Source organism: Centropristis striata, chromosome 5 (genome assembly GCF_030273125.1).
Source record: "Centropristis striata isolate RG_2023a ecotype Rhode Island chromosome 5, C.striata_1.0, whole genome shotgun sequence".
Classification (NCBI taxonomy): Eukaryota; Metazoa; Chordata; class Actinopteri; order Perciformes; family Serranidae; genus Centropristis; species Centropristis striata.
The window spans coordinates 32,260,573-32,281,545 of record NC_081521.1 but is presented as its reverse complement, the minus strand read 5'-3'; the positions used below and the strand labels follow the sequence as shown (position 1 = coordinate 32,281,545).

Below are 20,973 nucleotides of genomic sequence, written 5' to 3'. Positions count from 1 at the left end.
TAATTTATTGCCATTCTCTGTGCGACCTGTTATTGATGTCTTCTTTATTGGTAACTAAATCCTTAAGAGTCACATAATCTGAGCTTTTAACTTCATTTTTTATTGCAGCAAATCATGTTGTAATTAATGTCTTTGACAGATATTAGTTAAGCTTTTCATTTTGTGAAGGTTGATATGCTTTCATTTAGATGTTTATCACTTGAGGCATTTTGCAGGTGGCCTCTTACCCACATAGGGGAAATCCAGACCTGAAGCAGGCTCAAGGTGTTTAAGTCTAAGCCAGGCACGTAAATAACACTGTAAAATAACATTTGATATTTTGCTCCTCGCAGAAAGCCAACTGAAGTGTTAGTAGCAGCAAGCCTTTAATGTACATTTTGTGATGTGGCAACACGTCTGTGTTTACAGAGAGCTCTATGTGGTATTTCAGTTGAACTTTCTCAGATGTGACCTCAAATATCTTGTTTTTTCTTTCATCACCAGCGATGGCAGTGCGCCTGCCAGGAGACCTCCACTGAGGGTTGATTTTGAGGTTGAGGTGTAATGAGTTGAAGAAGGTAGAAATGACTCAAAAATGACTTGCTAGTATCAACCATCATGACAGTGATGGATGGGGAAAACAAGAGGAAAATAAAAAAAAGAATTTGGACCGGGAGAGGGAAAGAAACAAGGATAGATGGAGCGACAGGAGGAAGTAAGAAGGGAGAGAATAGAGTTACTTGATGGATGTAGAAGGCTGTGGGCTTCTGTCAGTGAGTGATGCGATGGTATGGTGTGCTCTGGTCCCTGCTGGACTATTATTGTTGATCTTTCCTTGTTCTCTTTGCTGATTAATGGTTCATATAGGTAGTGAGGCGGACAAAAAGATGTGGTCTCACCCTGGTTACACTCCGCCCTGCACTCTCCCCCTGCTGTGTTCTCACTCTCTGTCTTTCTTTCTGCCTCATTCCCTTTTGCACCCTCTGTCCATATTTTCTCTTCCCTCATACTATCTGCCTCCATTTGTCTTCACTTCCCCCTGTTTTCTCTCTCTACTTCTCATTCTCTTCAGTCTATTTTCATCCCCCATATGTTGGTACGACTGCAAAAAAAGAGTGCATGTACAAATTAAGCTTAGGTGAGATCTTGATGAACACACTGAAGAAAAGTGATGGTGGTGTGCAAAAGCAAATGTAATACAGTTCCTGTTTAAGGCCAACCACTAACTATCAACTTGACATTTAAAACCCGATGAGTCCTTAGCAGACTAGTTATAATATGACCTCATCTGAACTTGACCGACCATGGTCACCACTTTCAGACCCAACAGTGTACTCCTGGGTTCCTGGGGCGGTGCGGTTTGGGATGCAGCGTGAGGAGCAAAGCGTCAGGGCCCCCCAGAACAAACATGGCGCGGTCCAAAATAAAGCCCCCGCGAGTTCTTCAGAGGCCATGTGGAAAAGCCATAAAGTCGAGTTATAGGGGTCAGAATGGGGATGAGATATTTAATGATTTACACAGAGAACGAGGTGAATATTTGCACAACCAAAAGAGTTGACAAACACAAGTGTGTGCACACAGTTGCTTAGGCATATGAAAACATGCACATTAATGTTTTCGTGCACACCACATACCTCAGCAGAAATGATGCGTCAATTTTGAGGACGTTGAAGTTTTATTTGTATGATTTTTTTATCCCGCATGAAGATCTTTGGGTAGTTTGTGCATGTGTGTTTTCGCCACATTTTTTCTGTTTTTGCACATTTTGAAACTAAACAAAAACACACAAAAACAGAGAGCGTAATTAGGGCTTTGCTTGGTCTGCTGTCAGTCAGCGGCTGGTTAACCAGTAGGCAGTGAGGAGCTGATGGAGACAGCCAGAGACAATACTCTCCTTTCTTTTCATCCTGACCTCCTCTGTCCTCAGGGTCACCCTGCTTTGCCCCGACCACTTGACCTCTAATTTAATATACACACATACAATGATAAACTAACACAAACATACAGTGCCACAAGAATACAGTTGAAGCAATGTCATGTCTTTGTTAATAATGGGTCTCTCAAAGTATGATTGAATCAGAGGAAGCAGAAATACATGAACCTTAGAGCCTACTGTATTCTCCTCCTTCTTTGAGAAATTATGTGTTTTTTGGCTCTGATCCAGCACATTTGATTTGAAATGAATCACTGACTATGAGGCTAAAGTACTGCCTTTTAGCCTTAAAGGTTTCTCAAGTGTTAACATGTGAACTGTGGCTGTACCGAATGTCATTTCTTTAAAAATGTAAAGTTCTCTTCTATTAGGTTTTTTGAATGAAGCTCTGAATGGCGATGTGCTAAAAAAAAACAAAATCTGCAAACTAAATCCTCAATATGATTATAATTATTCATCAGATTAAATGAGTCTATGTGTGCAGCAGATGGGAGAACAAATATTTTTTGACAGCAGTGAAAATATTGTTTTTGAAAGGCTGAACGCCAAAAAATTACATCATATATATATATATATATATATATATATATATATATACACACACAAACATATTTCTACACAGTTCAGTGAAATGGTCAGATTGAAGGTTCATTACTGATCCGAGTTTAACAAAACTATTCATAGCACAGGGCTCACTTGCTGGACATTTTCTGGAGCTATAGCAACATTTATGACTTTGATCTGCTGAAGAGAGAGCTTGCCCAGTTGTCCTAGAGATGGTTCACCTATCATGTAACCCGACAACTTCAGGGTTAGGATATAGGGCCTGGATTTTAATTATTAAAGCAATTTGATTCTTATTTGTGCTAAGTTGTGACAATCCCGGTGTTTTTTGTACTACAAGATCATGGGGGTGTGTAAGACAGACAACAAACAGTTTTGCTTGTAGATCAAGCACAAAACAAGCTGATTTCAGGTACGAGACCTGTGATCGTTTTGCACATGTTTGCCAGAGTGACTGTTCAGTGCGGTTTGACAGGAAATGGATTCCCTGGAAACAGGATGTTGCAACTGGCGTGCAGCGCTGGAAATGATCAGGAAAAATAATCAAAGAAGAAACAAGTGTTAATGACGGGGAACGCCTGCAGCGTCTCTTCCTTTCCACGTGCATATGTGTGTTGTGTCCATCTCTGCTGGAGGAGGTAATGAAGATGGATGGTGGGCGAAAGAGGGAATGAGGCAGATGTGTGCTGTGAGGGTTTGTGAGATGGTGCTCGGGGTGAGTCCCCTACATTTTCTGTGTCATATATCTATCCTCTGGTACAATACCAAAAGCATGGCATGATTGACTTTCATGCTTTGGCAGAAAACATTCATTCATTCTGTGACAAAGGTCCTTTTGTTTGTGGATCCTGGGAGTTCTCAGTGTGTGTGTGTGTGTGTCTCTGTCCCTGTCTTTTTTTTTTTTTTTTTTTTTTTTTTTTTACATCTGTGCTTTCCCATGTTCCCTCTGTAGCCTGTAGGCAGACAGCTGTGTTGCAATGGTTTGATCCACAGATGTCGGAGCGTACAATGAGACTTTGCCCCAAACTCCACCTCGCAGCCCCTGCTGTGAGGCAGTTTACATCCGCTTATTATCCAGTGTCGGCCCTGAGGATGATCCGTCTATTATACTGTTCCTGATCAGAGCTCTGACTGTTGCCTTAACCCCGGCTTTGATGACACACCTCAAACGACACCCAGTCTAAGACCCCGGACAGGGAACGACCCTCATTTCCGCACAGATCAACCCCGGTGTCGTCATGTCTGGTGTGGTCGGCTCAGGTGGAGAGGAAATCTTGTGTGTGTGTGTGTGTATGTGTAAATGACAGAGGCGCAGGGTCTTGGAGAAGCTCGGTCATGTTCACAGTTGCTCTGAGAAATGCCTAATTTTTCCATTTGACACTGTAACTCCCTCCTGCACCTGTGCACACACACATACATGTCAACATGCATTAATGCGTTCACATGAAAAAAATCTCACTTTGGCCTTCAGGCTGTCTAACCTCACAACCTTCAACAGTGACCTCTTGACATCTATTGGAAGTTTTCTATTGCCTCATCTGGAAACTATGGATAATTTAACGCTACTCCTCACATCTGTGAGTAAAAGACACCCACAGTCAGGTGCTTACACACCATCTGTTAATACTGTAAACATATGTATTTCATAAGATGGATTGGACATTTTTTATTTGCCTTTCACTAATCTTTGATAATGCAGACATTAGTCAGAGACAGCAACTGGCTGTTTTAACCCAACTGTCCACATTCATTCACTTCCATGTTCATCATATGAGATGTGTGTTGGTTTGTCTTTGATACACTTTTTTTCAATAAAAAGAGATATTTGAATGATTATAGTTGATATGGGAGACTCTCCGGTGGTCTAGCATCATCTTGAAATGAGATAGTCTTCCTTATTATAGTGAGACAATCCAGACTTGGCCACATTAATGGCTAGACAAACATGAATTAGCCGAACATTATTTCATAAATTTAGATGATTAATTTCACAGCACGGGCCTTTCAATAAATTATGTCTAATGGGTGCTGTGTGCTGTATTTTTACAGGCCAGCTGGACGTCATACAGCCAAAGAAGTGAATAGCTCACACAGCTGTGTGTAGTGCACTGCAGCACAGCAGCCTGAGTAGACCTGAGCTCAGACATCCCACCCACTCTTGGGATTTAACAAGTTTTATGGTGGTGTTGTCAGCTGGAGTGACATTCATACTTATTCTTTGAACAGAAACACAAAAAATGAGTAAAAGTCATGGTGTGTGTGTAAATGTGTGCAAGCAAAAGGTCAGAGATATTTAAAGAGCCAGAGTTAAAGATAAGAGATCATATTAGGAATGTTTTTCTGGTCAGCCTACGAGTCTACTCGCACCCAAGTGGGTGAGTGAAAGTGCAACTGTCAGTGTGTGAGTATGCAAGTATCGGTGCATCCCCGGGCTTTTGCTGTGGTCTCCCCATCGTCTCTGGTTCTGCCGTTTTGATTGTGGTCTACTCATATAGTCCCCACGTTGTTTATTGCGGCCCGGAGCCGACGCTGGGCCTGATACCTTTGCAGATTCGCCTGCCAGAAAAACTTTTATGATGAAATGTGAGGCAGGGAAAAGGGAGGTGAGGACAAACAGAGAAGCTGTTTTCTTTAAGCCTCTGTTTTACTTTGCTAACCAGTGTCCAGAATCCACATTTGGCTGTCATTGCAAAGCATGAGAGAGGAAGTCAAGGAGAATGAGTGTGTGTTTATGCATGTGTGTGCATAATTTAATTGCAGTATGCATGTTTGCATGTAGACAACTTTTGAATATATGCATGTGTGCATGCACACTTTAGTGGTTATTAGTCTGTGACTATTCTTTTAAAGAAATGTTGCATATTGTAAAGAATTAATATTTATGCAACCAAAGAATCTTGAAAACATATCAAGGTCATTTTTTAAATGATGTGGTGCTGAATGAGGGGCTGGAAAGCTTACTGTTAGAGGGGTTTTGGGGGGGAGATGTGTTTTTAATTCATCTATTCTGCTGAACGCCTCAATGCAATCTCCAATGTCCCGTTTGGATTTGAACTGGGACAGACCGGACTGGGCCTCTCTACTTCTTTCCCTCACCTTTCACTTTTGTACTCTCATACACTAAACAAAAAGCTGTGATAACAAAACAGGATGTGGTCCCCAGTGTCCAATTGCATAAAGTTGTCTTGAAGAGCGTAGGAGTTCTACTTTGTGTGTTATCGCTCTCACATGGAAACACAGAAATACACAAATCTACAAAGTCATTGCTGGGAAATGTGGGCCTGTCCCAAAGACAACCTGGCTTGAGGACTTGAGGGATTTCTCACACCGACACAACACTTTGTCTCACCGCAGGACCCGCACCTTTAAACGGCAATCGGAAAACTCCCGGAGAGTTTGGAGCATGGCTGGAGGGATGGAGTGTTGAAAGAGAGGTACTAGTGTCAGGTTGAAAGAGAGAGGTGTTGTTGGAAGAGGACACTGAGAAGAACGGAACTAGAGGGAGAGGAAAATTGGAGAGGAAATTGAAGGAGAAGCGAGAGGTTAATCACCTTGACTTGTTAGCTGTCTATCATCACAGCATGTGTGCCAGCTGATAAAGTCATACAGTATTTCCTTTTGATAGAGTAGTAGTTTCAGCCAGTGGAGGGGCAGCACGTTAGCAGACTTAATGTACTCTTAAGAATTCCCATTATCTCTCCTCACCTTCTTTCACTTTTTAATTTGTCTCTCTCCTTGCTTGCACCCAAACTCTTCTCCATCCTTTCATCCCTCCCTCCTCATCTGTCCATCTCTCCCTCCTTGTTTTCTGTGTACTGTGCCTGGCAGCAGTGAGTGCTTTAAGAGGGTATTAGCAGGGCGTCTGTACAGTACTATCACAGCTTAGTGGGCCAGTGCAGGTGAGACAGCAGGGATTTCCTGTTAGGCCTCTCTGCTACATTCTTGCTAAATTGCCCCTTGCCAGGTGGGGCTGGAGGGAAGGGGCTCTTTCTTCCTTATTCTGTCTCATACACACAGTGGCATGCACACACATACACAAAGCAGCACAGGATGATGTGCATGCGCTAACATACTGTACGTGCAAAGGATTACTAGTGCCACTACTGTGTGTTTGTGTGTGTATGTGTATGTGAGCGTGTGCCAATGTAGAGTGGGGAGTACAGAGCAGGGCTCAGTATTAGACTCTGGTTGTCTGCCAGAGGAGCAATATGAGATAAATACTTCACCATCTTACACCTGGGGGTCCTGGCCTGCTTCTAATGCTACTGCTTGAGAGGAGCCCTCTGTGTGTCTGTGGCCTTCATGGTGCACTCTCATTTTACACAAGCACATACACACATATGGGCAGGAGGGAACTAACTGTGGCAGCCGTGGCACTCAACTGTATTCTCAGTATATCCGTTGTGTTATTTTCCTTTTCTGTAGGTGTTAGTGCCATGTTATTGTTTTTTTAATGTGGTCTGTTAGTTCTTAGTGACTCAAATACTCCTGACATTGTGGAAGAAGTAATCGGATAATTAACAAAAGTATAAGCTGCAATATCAACATGACCCATTACATATATAAACATGGAGTATAATTAAAAATACTAATATTGAAAAATGTATCAACTTTCAAGGTGCTGGAAGACATGCCTATTTTTTTCAATAATGGAGAGAACCGTGCAGGCAAATTGTTTTCCCTGCCCCATTTTGATGCTAAATTACTGCTCATTACTGTTTTCATATAACAATTGGAATAAAAGAGAATATTAATTTTCTCCAGTGTCCAGTGGTGCAGAGACAATTGTAACATTTTTTATACCGGTAATTTACTTAATTTACATATTTTAGGCTCATCATCATCAGTGATGTGCATGATTGTGCTAAAAGAATACTTTCATTGAACATGCTAATGTTTTTGATGAACTGAATGGTGTCCTAGTCATTAACATTAATTTAAACATGAACATCATTAACTATGCTCACACACTGTGATTTAATACATTTTAAATACATGATCTGTGTTACTGCTGAAGCCAGTTTCTATGACTATTTTAAGGAGTTTTATAAACAAATCACATTACACATTCCAAATTTAATCTCACAAGTTAATGCAAAATGTCTGCCTGGTCTGTCATTTCTGGGGACTTAGTTCAAAATTCAAAATTATGAACGATGAACATTAATAAGTTCATTGTAATGTAATATACTCCCTCCCTTTATGAATCTCCTTCAGTGTCCGGTGAAATAGTTGACAGATAAGCTGGAGAGTACAACAGAGCCTGTTCTTTAAGTGTTTTCACACGTCCCTTCTGTGTCCAAGGGAGACTTGTTAAAAGGTCTGTTAACAAACCCTTGCTCACTGCTTCCCTTTATCTATCAGTGTGTGTGTGTGTGTGTGTGTGTGTGTGAGAGAGAGAGAGAGAGAGGGAGAGAGACTTGAATTTATATTAAAAAAAATGCACACCTTAAAGTGAAGTTCAAATGAGTTCACACATTGCACCATGGCAAAAAGTGCTGGAAATGTAATCAGGTGTTGAAGAGCAACAGAGGAGGATATAGTAGTCTGTTCATGAGAGAGAGAGAGAGAGAGAGAGAGAGAGAGAGAGAGAGAGAGAGAGAGAGAGATTGAGAGAGATTGAGAGAGTGTATTTGTGTGTGTGTGTGTGTGTGCGTGTGTGCGTGTGTCATGTGTGTGTGTGCGCGTGTGCGTGTGTGTGTATGTATGTGTGTCTCGCTGTAGGCGGTGCAGCAGAACACTGATAGATGTCCAAAAAGAAGTTCTGGAGTGAGCTCAGATATCACTCATCTCTTTGCATACAGCCAGATATGGAGGATTTTAATGTGTGAGTGTGAAGTGTGTGAGCAGCTGATCTATGGCAGTGCTGGCCCAATCACACAGCACTCTCAATAACAAATGATGGGAAAGGCTCCAGGCTCCTTCTCTCTCTCACATACTGCATCAGTCCACAGTGATTGATATTATGGACAGTAGGTCAAAGCAGAAATTTTACTACTTCCAAATGTCAACAAGTAAATGTGTTGAGACATGTCAGTTCCAGCACTGAATAATAACATATGGGCCACCTGCCTGAAAACTGGGAGAGAAAAATCATGGTGTAATCTTTCACAATCTTTTAAAAATGTATTTCTTTGTATTTTTGCAAGTCTTTCTGTTTTACTGACCAGATTGCCTGTCAGTCACACAGTCTGTTTCCTGCCTATTAAAGTCTATTACAGATTGCATTCAACCTATATGCTTGCCTGTCCATCTGCCTGTCTGTCTAAACCGTATTAATATTGGATTATATTTCTCTCTTATTTCCCCCTTTCTGTCTACCTGTCTATTTGTAGAATATAGTCTGTGTTGTATAGCAGCTCCCTTCTGACTATATGTCGTTCAAAACTCCCTGCTGGTCTATGTTTCTGTCTGACTCCTTACCTTCACTTAACTTCTTGTTTTGGCTTTTTCTAGGTAGATGCTCTTCGGGTGCGCCTGGAGGAAAAGGAACAGTTCCTGACCAAGAAGACAAAGCAGCTGCAGGACCTGACGGATGAAAAGAGCACACTAACGGGAGAGATCAGAGACATGAAGGACATGCTGGATGTCAAGGAGAGGAAGGTTAATGTCCTGCAGAAGAAGGTAAGGGAGTCCAGCGAGTTACAGCATCATATCTGCAAGAGCTGCATGCAGTGTAGCAAAACGTAAAGTATGTTTAGGGTTAGTATGTACTCCAGATGCCCAAGTGTACAATATGCTCTCTTTAAACAAATTCAAAGAAAAAATTGGTATTGAAAAAATCAATTGAGGGCTTTTACTGGCTCACAGTGCAGTACATGCTATTAAGCCACACTAGTCAATATTTGAAATTACAATTGGATAAATTACTGTGTTTCATATGAGTGTTGTGTTTTCAGCATGTTCAGTGTCCAAATGGCAAAAAAACCAAAACATTAGTACTGCTTTAACAACTTACAGTCCTGATTAAAGTCTTTTTATTGCTGCGATCTATTTCTTTTCCACTCTACATTTGCCAGGAAAAACTACTGCTCATTGAATTTAATCACTTTTATAGGGAAACAAAGACGTGCAGGTATTTGATCAGTGACAGGTTTGTTGACCATGTCACCACATCAGGTAACTTAACTAGCCATACTTGAAATGAATTATCTGTGCTCGTCCTGGCCATATGATCATATCTCTGGCATAATGAAGAGACAGTCAGAGTGTTTGTTAGATGAATTATCGAAAGTGTGCCTGGTAGGACCTGCTACTCACAGTTGATCACTTTTCCAAATGGTTAACAAAGATACCTTCACATATACATGTTTTCTGAAGCAGCACACACATTCTTCTGTTTACAGTATATATGCACACCTGCTCGCATAGACATAGACATACACACTCGCACAGCATGTCTCAGAGGCCTTAATGATTTTTATAAGGTTAGCAATTTAGACAGGGCCTGTGGCCACCTGTGGTGTGCATGTTGGTAATTCCTCTATAGACCAATTACACACACATAAAGGTCCCCTCTCAACTTCCTTGTTTCCTCTCATGTCCTCAAATTAGATCTCCCTCCCTCTCCTCCCACTCTCCCACTCGCTGAGTTTAATGAAATGGGGCTCCAAAGGTCACATGCAGTGCCATTAATATGTGTGCATGAATACGTTCAAATGCTCTATAATGTTTGTATGACAGCACGGCACTGCATTCTTCTGTGACTGACCTATAGCTTTTTATTTCAGTCACTTAGTAAGCTTGTTTGCAGCAGATAAATGGGTCCCCTTATTTTAGTCATTTTTGTTATGTTTTTAGATTATTTTTTGGGGATAATGAAAGGGGGGAGACAGAGGGGAAGACAAGCAGCAATGGGACCATGTACCGGATACAAACCAGGGTCCGCTGCAACAAGGACTTAGCTCCAGTGGCATGGGCTCCACAAGTGAGCCTTAGGGAAACTGTGTGTTTGTTTTTATGAAAGGATTTCTAAGTATATTACACTATTTTAACCATTTGTAAGCCTCAGGTGCCATTTTCACCCCTACTCGCTCAGGGAAATTAAAAGGTCCAGTGTCTTCCAGTGTCTTTCTCCTTCTCCCCTCTTTTTCTCTCCTGGACACTGACTTCTCCTTACTCATCGTCTTACTTCCAATATTAAAAACTTATCATGCCACATTTTTTTAAACCTCTGCATTGATGGTCAGCAGAAGGATGAGGTAAACATGACTTCTAGTAAATGTTCAAATGAATAAATAAAAAAGGATATTATGAAAGAGTTTTTAAAAAAAAAACATTTTTCACTGTGACATGAATGGAAGGGATATTTTTGAATGAAGAACCAGGCCAAGTATTTTACACAGTGAACAGACAGGTGTTTCACTCCTGTTTCCTAACAGTCCCAGGGGGCTATAACTTACAGTGCTCTGCCCAAGGGAAAAGTAGGAGTGGAGCTAGAAGTCAAAGCTAGTTTCCTTTCTTGGCTTCACACTCTCTAAGTTTCTGCATGCTGATTATAAAACACACAGACAAGCTCTCTGTTTGAAGTCTTTACAGGCAGCATGAAGTCCTCCCCAGACACAAATCTAAATGTCAAGGATGTATATCCTAACTGAAGAGTGACTGCATGTTCTTCAGCAATGACACTGATCCTACGTACACCCAGCAAATCAAATATGTTGAGGCTGACCTGCATGTGAAGCTTGATTTAGCTTAAGTTAGTTTATAGTTCTCAGATTTAGGCAAAGCTTGGTCTTTGCTGTCAGCCAGAGTGTAAAAAAGCTCTTCATTTGACACTTTCATTCACCATTTCTTTTTAAAATTCAGCTAAACGTGTATGGTCCTGACAAAACCTTGTTCTTTCAGTTTTACCCAAAGCTTTTTTTTTTCTCCAGAAATAGTAATAGACAGACAGGGAATATGCAAATACCATAAAAGCCACATTTGTAGCCCCATTTTTAAAGGGTAAAAAAAGGGACTGTTGGAAAACTGCATATTATTGCACTATACCGTATATAAAAAGTGTGGTAACAACATTGCTTTGTTGACCAACAACCAGGTGAGCTAAGAAGATAAAGTAAGTAAAGTCTCTCTCGTTGAATTGCATCGTATCACACACATCAGTACATTGATCTGACTAATTAATCCTGGTCACACAATCAGGTCTCATTTTCCAGTTATTGAAAGGCAATTTTGATGTTTTCAGGCAGCCATTTCGGCTAATTTAACAGTACTTTGAAATCTTTAATATCTATAATATATTTCCTAACAATTTCTAATTGTTTTTTGCTGATATATTCCTCTAACTATCTGAAATGTATTTCTTAGGAATTCTTTTAAGAAGAAAACTGTTTCAACAGCATACATTCAGAATGAAAATTTATTTTTTAGCATACACAGACAGTAAAACAGTCAACTTGCAATGATGGCATGTACAGTAATATGCATAGCCAGTCGAATGCTTGTGAAGTCTCCTTGGAGGGATTTCATCTCCTGCGTTTTTTGGTGCAGTTGCCGTGTTCATCCCTGCAAATGGAGCTGGATGATGAATTGTCTGACTTGACACCATCGGTTGTAATGGCTCGGAATAGGCAGTACACGGCTGCCTCTTTAATCAAAGCTTCCCTCATCCTCTGGATGTCTTTTTCTTTTTGATTGAAAGCTTTTATCATGTTTTTCAATGCCATCTTTTCCATCTCAAATGATTGTCTTTCTTTTTCTATGTTATCCTTCTCCAACTGGAAAGACTCTCTTATCTTCTCCATGTCTGTCTTTTCTTTAAAGTAGGCTTCTCTAGCCATGGACATCTCTTTCTTTTCTATGTTGAAGTTATTCCTTTCCTCACACATAGTGTTTTTTTCAGCATTAAAGGCCCTCTTCCTCTTATATTTGGCCTTGAGTTCTTTTTTGAAGGCTTTTCTTTCTTTTTCTATGTCCTCTCTCTCAAACTGGAAAGACTCTATCATCTTCTGTATGCCAGCTTTTTCTTGGAGGTAGGCCTTCCGCATTATTGCCATCTCTTCTTTTTCTATCTCAAAGGACTTCCTGTCATCAACCATAGTGTCATTTTCGGCATCAAAGGCCTTTCTTTTCAAACGATGAACCCTGAGGTCTTTGTTGAAGACTTCTCTTTCTTTTTCTATGTTCTCCTTCTCCAACTGGAAAGACTCTCTTATCTTCTGCATGTCTGACTTTTCTTCAGAGTAGGCTTCTCTAGCCATGGACATCTCTTTCTTTTCTATGTTGAAGTCCTTCCTTTCCTCACACATGGCAGTTTTTTCTGCAATAAAGGCCCTCTTCCTCTTATATTTGGCCTTGAGTTCTTTGTTGAAGGCTTTTCTTTCGTTTCCGATATTCTCTCTCTCCAACTGAAAAGCATCTCTCATCTTCTGTATGCCAGCTTTTTCTTGGAGGTAGGCCTTCCGCATCATTGCCATGTCTTCTTTTTCTATCTCAAAGGACTTCTTGTCATCAACCATAGCGTCATTTTCGGCATCAAAGGCCTTTCTCTTCATATGATGAACCCTGAGGTCTTTGTTGAAGGCTTCCCTTTCTTTTTCTATGTTCTCCTTCTCCAACTGGAAAGACTCTCTTATCTTCTCCATGTCTGTCTTTTCTTTAGAGTAGGCTTCTCTAGCCATGGACATCTCTTTCTTTTCTATGTTGAAGTTATTCCTTTCCTCACACATAGTGTTTTTTTCAGCATTAAAGGCCCTCTTCCTCTTATATTTTGCCTTGAGTTCTTTGTTGAAGGCTTTTCTTTCTTTTCCGATATTCTCTCTCTCCAACTGAAAAGCATCTCTCATATTCTGAATGCCAGCTTTTTCTTGGAGGTAGGCCTTCCGCATCATTGCCATCTCTTCTTTTTCTATCTCAAAGGACTTCTTGTCATCAACCATAGCGTCATTTTCAGCATCAAAGGCCTTTCTTTTCATATGATGAACCCTGAGGTCTTTGTTGAAGACTTCTCTTTCTTTTTCTATGTTCTCCTTCTCCAACTGGAAAGACTCTATCATCTTCTGTATGCCAGCTTTTTCTTGGAGGTAGGCCTTCCGCATTATTGCCATCTCTTCTTTTTCTATCTCAAAGGACTTCCTGTCATCAACCATAGCGTCATTTTCGGCATCAAAGGCCTTTCTCTTCATATGATGAACCCTGAGGTCTTTGTTGAAGACTTCTCTTTCTTTTTCTATGTTCTCCTTCTCCAACTGGAAAGACTCTCTCATCTTCTGCATGTCTGTCTTTTCTTTAAAGTAGGCTTCTCTAGCCATGGACATCTCTTTCTTTTCTATGTTGAAGTCCTTCCTTTCCTCACACATGGCAGTTTTTTCTGCAATAAAGGCCCTCTTCCTCTTATATTTTGCCTTGAGTTCTTTGTTGAAGGCTTTTCTTTCTTTTCCGATATTCTCTCTCTCCAACTGAAAAGCATCTCTCATATTCTGAATGCCAGCTTTTTCTTGGAGGTAGGCCTTCCGCATCATTGCCATCTCTTCTTTTTCTATATCAAAGGACATCCTGTCATCAACCATAGCGTCATTTTCGGCATCAAAGGCCTTTCTTTTCATACGATGAACCCTGAGGTCTTTTTTGAAGACTTCTCTTTCTTTTTCTATGTTCTCCTTCTCCAACTGGAAAGACTCTCTTATCTTCTGCATGTCTGACTTTTCTTTAGAGTAGGCTTCTCTAGCCATGGACATTTCTTTCTTTTCTATGTTGAAGTCCTTCCTTTGCTGACACATAGTGTTTTTTTCAGCATTAAAGGCCCTCTTCCTCTTACATTTGGCCTTGAGTTCTTTTTTGAAGGCTTTTCTCTCTTTTTCTATGTCCTCTCTCTCAAACTGGAAAGACTCTCTCATCCTCTGCATGTCAGACTTTTCTTTAGAGTAGGCTTCTCTCGCCATAGCCATCTCTTTGTTGAAGGCCTCAGTCTCTCTGGTCATTCTTTGCCTTTCCATCTCCAGAGCCTCCTTCATCTCCTTTATGCGTGTCTTTTCACACAAAAGGTTTTTTGCTTCTGCCTCGATATGCCGTTCCTGCAGGTCCAGCAATCCGTCTATTTCTTTCAGCATCTCTGTGATGGTCTCAGACTGGAGGTGATCATATTCTTTACCATCATTGGTAAGAAGACAGTTAACTTTGTTGTCCAGAGTAATCTCTCTCTGAAGCTGCTGGGCATCTTGTACCAGCAAGTTCATCTCTCCACCCTGTGTTTGTTGTTGTTGCCAAATCACAGAAGGTGGTTCGAGCTTCATCTAAAACGACAAAAATACAACATTAACATCATAACTAGTGCCAAACACACTATTGATTTAACCTAATATTTTTGGTTTAGGTCAAACAAACAAACAAAAAAATATTTTCAGTATAGTATTTTATACTAACTTTAAGCATGCGGAGAGTATGTATATTCATTACATTGATGTTAGGATTTTCTTTCACAGTTAATGAATTTAGTTTAATAATTTAATATTTTTTTTACAAAAAAACATTGTCTTACTGTGCATTGCCTGTCCAGCAATCTTTCTGTTTCATCTCCTGTGCTCTGGTCGAGATGCAAAGGCTGGCTCAGCATCTCTGTGATGGTCTCAGACTGGAGGTGATCATATTCTTTACCATCATTGGTAAGAAGACAGTTAGCTTTATTGTCCAGAGGAATCTCTCTCTGAAGCTGCTGGGCACCTTGAACCAGCAAGTTCATCTCTCCACCCTGTGTTTGTTGTTGTTGCCAAATCACAGAAGGTGGTTCGAGCTTCATCTAAAACAACAAAAATACAACATTAACATCATAACTAGTGCCAAACACACTATTGATTTAACCTAATATTTTTGGTTAAGTTCAAACAAACAAACAAAAAAATATTTTCAGTATAGTATTTTATACTAACTTTAAGCATGCGGAGAGTATGTATATTCATTACATTGATGTTAGGATTTTCTTTCACAATTAATTCATTTAGTTTAATAATTTAATATTTTTTTTACAAAAAAACATTGTCTTACTGTGCATTGCCGGTCCAGCAATCTTTCTGTTTCATCTCCTGTGCTCTGGTCGAGATGCAAAGGCTGGCTCTGCATCTCTGTGATGGTCTCAGACTGGAGGTGATCATATTCTTTACCATCATTGGTAAGAAGACATTTAGCTTTGTTGTCCAGAGGAATCTCTCTCTGAAGCTGCTGGGCATCTTGTGCCAGCAAGTTCATCTCTCCACCCTGTGTTTGTTGTTGTTGCCAAATCACAGAAGGTGGTTCGAGGTTCATCTAAAACGACAAAAATACAACATTAACATTATAACTAGTGCTAAACCATTGACTTTACCTAATATTATTGGTTTAGGTAAAACAAACAAACAAACAAACAAACATTTTCAGTACAGTATTTTCATACTAAATTTAACCATGCTGGCAGTATGTATATTCATAACATTGATGTTAGGATTTTCTTTCACAATTAATTAATTAATTTTACAGAAAAACATTGTCTTACTGTGCATTTCGGCAAATACAGCTGGTGTATTCACAGGCAGAGCCCAGGTGGTGTTTAAGCACTTCCCCTTTGCCCTCTAAATACAAAGTGCCCTTTTTGCAAGCCATTATTCTTTTTAAATTTATTTTTCCAATTTTATATTTCCTTGTCTGAAGATTTGTTGATTTAAAAATGGTCAATAATTTTATTGAAAACTAACGCATGTACAGTGTGACAATGTTTCCCTTGCTGTTCTAGTGATAAATGTAGAAACACTGAAGCCTAAAGAAAAAACAAGACGATTTGATCTTGTAGAAGTTTGTAGAAATTGGTTGAGTATCAAACATCTTCACAAGTCTTTGAGTGTAGGCCTACCCAAATAAATAGATAAATAGATAGATAAATAAGTAAATAAATACATATGTACACCACATAATGTATCTAAACTATAGTTTTCCTACACATTTATGACAGTAGTGTCTTTTTGTCCCTTAAGCAGCTGCTGCCCCCCAAAATGTCTAAGCAAGTGACTGAAATACTTACCACCAAAATCGGTGGGTCTTGAAAACGTTCCATGGAGGAAGTTTTAGAGTAATAATTGCAGGTGCAATGGGTATTTCGCTTCTCAATCTCTCAGTGTGGTCAATCGTCAACGATCTGTCTACTGGAATGACTGCCTATCTGAGAAATGCTGCTTTTATCTTCTTCAGGAAAGTTCTAAGTTCTGAGTTCTGAGTTCTAACTTCTAACTTCTAACTTCTATGCATCTTATTCCAAGCAGTTACCTAGCTTAACTCAACATAACAAACTCTCTAATTCATACAGTCTGAGCTCTATTTAATTTAAATCAGCTTAATCAAGCTTGGTAAATGTTATTTGAGGGTCAAACATATATCATAGAATACATTACCAGTAGTGAAAATCAAGTATTTTTTTCTAAATAAACACAAAAGTCAGAGACTCCTCACATAGGCCTGTCTCAATAACTACTTTTAGTTAGACACAATTTTGTCCCAGAAATAATTGTTAAAAAAACATTATTATTGTCATATTTAGACCATTTTATGCCTCTGATATAATTATAATATAGCATTGTAATGCAAGTAAGCCCTTTCAAAGTGCAATATATCTTTAGAATATAGAGACATTTGAATTGAAATGTGAATAATATTAAATAGGACAGAAGCAGCATGACCAGAAATGACAACAATATGTGTCTTAACATGTTTTTTTTCTAATTATTCGCCTTAGGACCTGTGCCTAAGTCTCATAATCATAGGGAAAACCCTGTGATTTATTCTGGCATCATGTTGGCAAAAATGTTTGTGACAGTCTTATGTAAACAAACACGCATTTAAACACATGTTTTGTATGCTATACAGATATGACCTCAATCATGTTGGCAATAAGTCGCTAACATGTCTTTTGTGACAGGCCTATTACTAGATGACCGCAAAGTCCATGTCTCAATTTTAGCTGTGGACCTTTGTTGCATGTTATTCTCAAATCTCTTCCCCATTGTTTCCTTTCTGCCTCTATACTGCCAGCTTTCCAGTAAAGACTAAATTAAAATAAAAAACCCATAAAAAGAGTCCTCTGGCAGCAAGACACTGTTCACCTCATTGTGATCTTCAGTTACAAAATTTGGATTATGAATTACGAGGAACAAATTCATTTGTCAACATACTGTCAACAGTTTTTATATGGAATTTTTCTTCAGGAGACAATATTTCCAATAAAAACTGTTGAGGTCTGTGGATTACCCAGAGTAAGCAGGACATTGTTTCTGAAAGAAGATGTTGCTGCAGATTTTTAAAAAAGTATTATTTCAATGCTGGGAGCACCACAAATGAAATTCCATTCATCTCTGTTGTATTTGGGTGGCGCCAGAAAACCTCGCCAAATAATACTGTAAGTATCTGTATGGCTAGATACCTCGAGAGGATGTGTGAAAATATGTTCTTTGTAATTTGGGTGAACTGACCCTGTAACATGACTGATCATGGTCACATTTCTAAACAGGACACTATAACTTATAAATCTGTATACAAGGGGAAAGAAAGGAATGCAGCTTGGGAGCATAACTTGCTCCCTTCCCGTCTTCATACTGTTTAAGTCATTGCATGCCTGACCCTGCATGTTTGAAGTCTTCCCAGGACAGGATAAAGATTTCCCTGACACTTCCTGTATCTAAATATCAAGGGTACATTTTCCCCAATAAATGGGGAATGTTTTTATATGACAAAACATTCCAGACACAGAAGAGCAAAGATGGGCTGAGGATCAGTTGAATGTGGGTCAGCAGAGAAGCTTATGAAAGGTCTTTGAATGTGAACAAGAACTGTCATTGCTTTCATGACACTGTGGGATGAGCTTAGATCATATGAAAGTTGATTGTGTGCTGGGTTCAACTCATAAAATTATCAGCTCTGAATGAGTCAACTAAACACAGTTTATAGGGCTATTAATCTCTTGAACATATCCCACACTGATGAAAAGAGTCAATATCTAAAACAGACATTCACATGCACACACGCACACACACACACACACACACACACACACACACACACACACACACACACACACACACACAGGACATGTGTCATCCTCCTGACCGGCTTCAAGGGTTAAGACGATGCATCTGTGTTATTACGACAAGCTCTCGATCTCAATTCCCCACCACAGAGTGTTGGTAATGATGACACAGTCTGATGACAGACCAACTAGTGTGTCATAATGTGTTTCTGCTTTTGTTTTTGTGTGTGTTCATGGCAATGTGTGTGTTTGTGTGCAAGCAAACTCTCTTTCCGATCATCAGGAATTTAAATCTGGAAAGCTAAGGGCAACAACCATCTGTAGGATTTTTATGTGGGTGTAATATAAAATGGAACGGAAGAAGCTCGGAAAAAAACTAAATGTAAGTAACAACAGGGAGTCTGTTTGGTGTATCAAACTGTAGTTCATGAACTCATTTGTATTACAGTTTTGTATTTTTTGATGGCCCTGTGTTGTTGTGGATGCTTTGAGTCATTCAGTTTTCAGTTTACAGCCTTCTAGTCTCCTTTAGATTTTGGCTATTTACTTCAGTTTACAAGTTCACAAACTGCTTCTACCAAATATTTTAAGCAATAAGCAATAATCGCAAAGTTTTTCATCTAAATAAGTGTCAATGTTATGTCGCTGTGTATCACTGAATTAGGTCACACAACGGTGATTGATTTTATGGCCCAGTGATGTAAGCCTTTAAATTTACAGTATTAGGCCAACCTACAGATGAATTCCGGGAAATCACAAGCAACACCCAGTGGTGGTTGGTCTGCCAGAGACGATTTAATCCAATAGACCCACTCTTCAGGTCACTTGTGTGTGTAGCACGTACTGATTTTTTTGTCCAGGTCCCTGGTAGTAGTGCGAGCAAATGGTTACTATGACTACTAACAATGAAAATAAATCTTAAAATACAAGTAAAAGTGACAATAGAATGAAATAGGGATCTTCAAGAGTGTAACTTTAACTCCAGTGAAACCCAGGGCTCGAGTGGGACAGAAGATCGGCCTTGGCATTTTTGCCCTGACCTGCCCACCACAACTGATTACTCGCCAACTATCTTAGTGCTCTCCTGACCATGTAGATATATTAACCATATCACTCCATGCTACACTACATGTAGGCTACATAAGACAGCCCTCATCCCAGAGTGTCAATTAAAACACAGGAAGTCAGAATGGATAACTTTCACTCCTTGATATAAATGCAATAATATGCAGCACAATAAAAGCAAGCCCATAGGCCTGCAGGAAAATATGAAAAAATCAACACACAGTACTGTTGAAGTACAGTGGAATCGTCATTGCCAACTGTAAAATGATGTTCTACTAATGCTCAGGAAACAAATGTTTACAAATCGAAAAGATCCCTTTGGGTGGGCAAATTATCCTGCAGAGACAAAGAAATGGCCTACTAGCCAATTTACCACTGTCACAGTTATATCATAACCGCCACATCTAACTGCTAGTCTGTTTATCACCTCCGAATCTATCAACAACTGATCATGGTGGCCCAGGTAACAGCAAATCAGCTTCTCAACACTAACAGGACTGACCAACATGCAATTATGACAAAGCACTAGAATGTTAAACTGGTAACAACAGCAAGCCAAGCGCAGTGCCAGTCAATGAACTTCAACCAATGAATTAATTAAGTCCAAAACTGTGAAACTCCATTAAAAGTCTGGATGTGCCAAACTAATTGTCATCAGTGCACACACAGTGGAGGCGGCAGAAACTTGACTCTCTTCTTATGCTTTTGCCCCCTGGCTGCGCACTCACCCAGTACTGTTTGTTCACAAGACACCCGTCTTTTCATTGGCCATCCCTCTACCTGTTTTATTGGCCATTGGGCAATCAGTCAACCAAAAAATAAAGAAACATTTTTTTTTCTTAAGTTGTTCAGCCCAAAAGACCTGCTGGCCCACCAGGCATTTGCCCCAGTCCAGCCCTGGTGAAAGCACACTTCTATCCTAAACTCTTCTCTGACTTCGATGTTTAGGGGTCGGTTGCCCTATTTATGTTTGAAATGTGGAACTTCTGAATAGTAGTGTCCCCAGTTTAGCCCCTTTGGTGCGACAATCACTTCTTTAATCCAGGCAGTGATACTTTACACAGGGTTCATACGGATGCTTTAATGTTGTACTTTCAAAGTTTGAAAAGTGCTTGGATTTTGGATAAAGTGCTTGAAAATGCTTGAAATTCTGACTGTATTTCTCTTGCGATCTGACTATAGATAATCACATGCTCAATGAAAAAAATACTAAATTGAATATGGAGATTAGCAAACTGTAGTTTTGGTTGTTAGTATGGTTGAGTGAAATTACTCCTTTTAGCCATAGACTGTATAAATTAGCATGTACGTACTCATCTAAACATGCAACTTAAAACCATTGTAAGGTCCTGGAAAAGCTTGAAAATGGTCCTTGAAAAGTGCTTGAATTTTACCACTCAAAAAGTGTATGAACCTTGTTTACATTATGGTAATAATGGTGGGCAGATGA

At 39.7% G+C, this 20,973-nt stretch overlaps 2 protein-coding genes across 2 annotated transcripts in view; one reads left to right on the top strand and one right to left on the bottom strand.

Moving 5' to 3' along the window:
• LOC131971019 (ERC protein 2-like) overlaps positions 1 to 20,973 on the top strand; it is a 164,353-nt gene that overhangs the window by 23,474 nt on the left and 119,906 nt on the right. The window contains exon 7 of the mRNA XM_059332285.1: positions 8,933 to 9,100. Within this exon, the coding sequence (XP_059188268.1) occupies positions 8,933 to 9,100 (168 nt within the window). The remainder of the gene's footprint in view (positions 1 to 8,932; positions 9,101 to 20,973) is intronic.
• Positions 11,805 to 16,587, bottom strand: LOC131971020 (trichohyalin-like). Its single transcript, XM_059332286.1, has 4 exons — positions 16,464 to 16,587; positions 15,458 to 15,715; positions 14,955 to 15,212; positions 11,805 to 14,709 (listed from the first exon to the last, which is right to left on the bottom strand). The coding sequence occupies exons 1-4, from the start codon at positions 16,494 to 16,496 to the stop codon at positions 11,944 to 11,946; spliced, it is 3,315 nt and encodes a 1,104-aa protein (XP_059188269.1). The 5' UTR covers positions 16,497 to 16,587; the 3' UTR covers positions 11,805 to 11,943.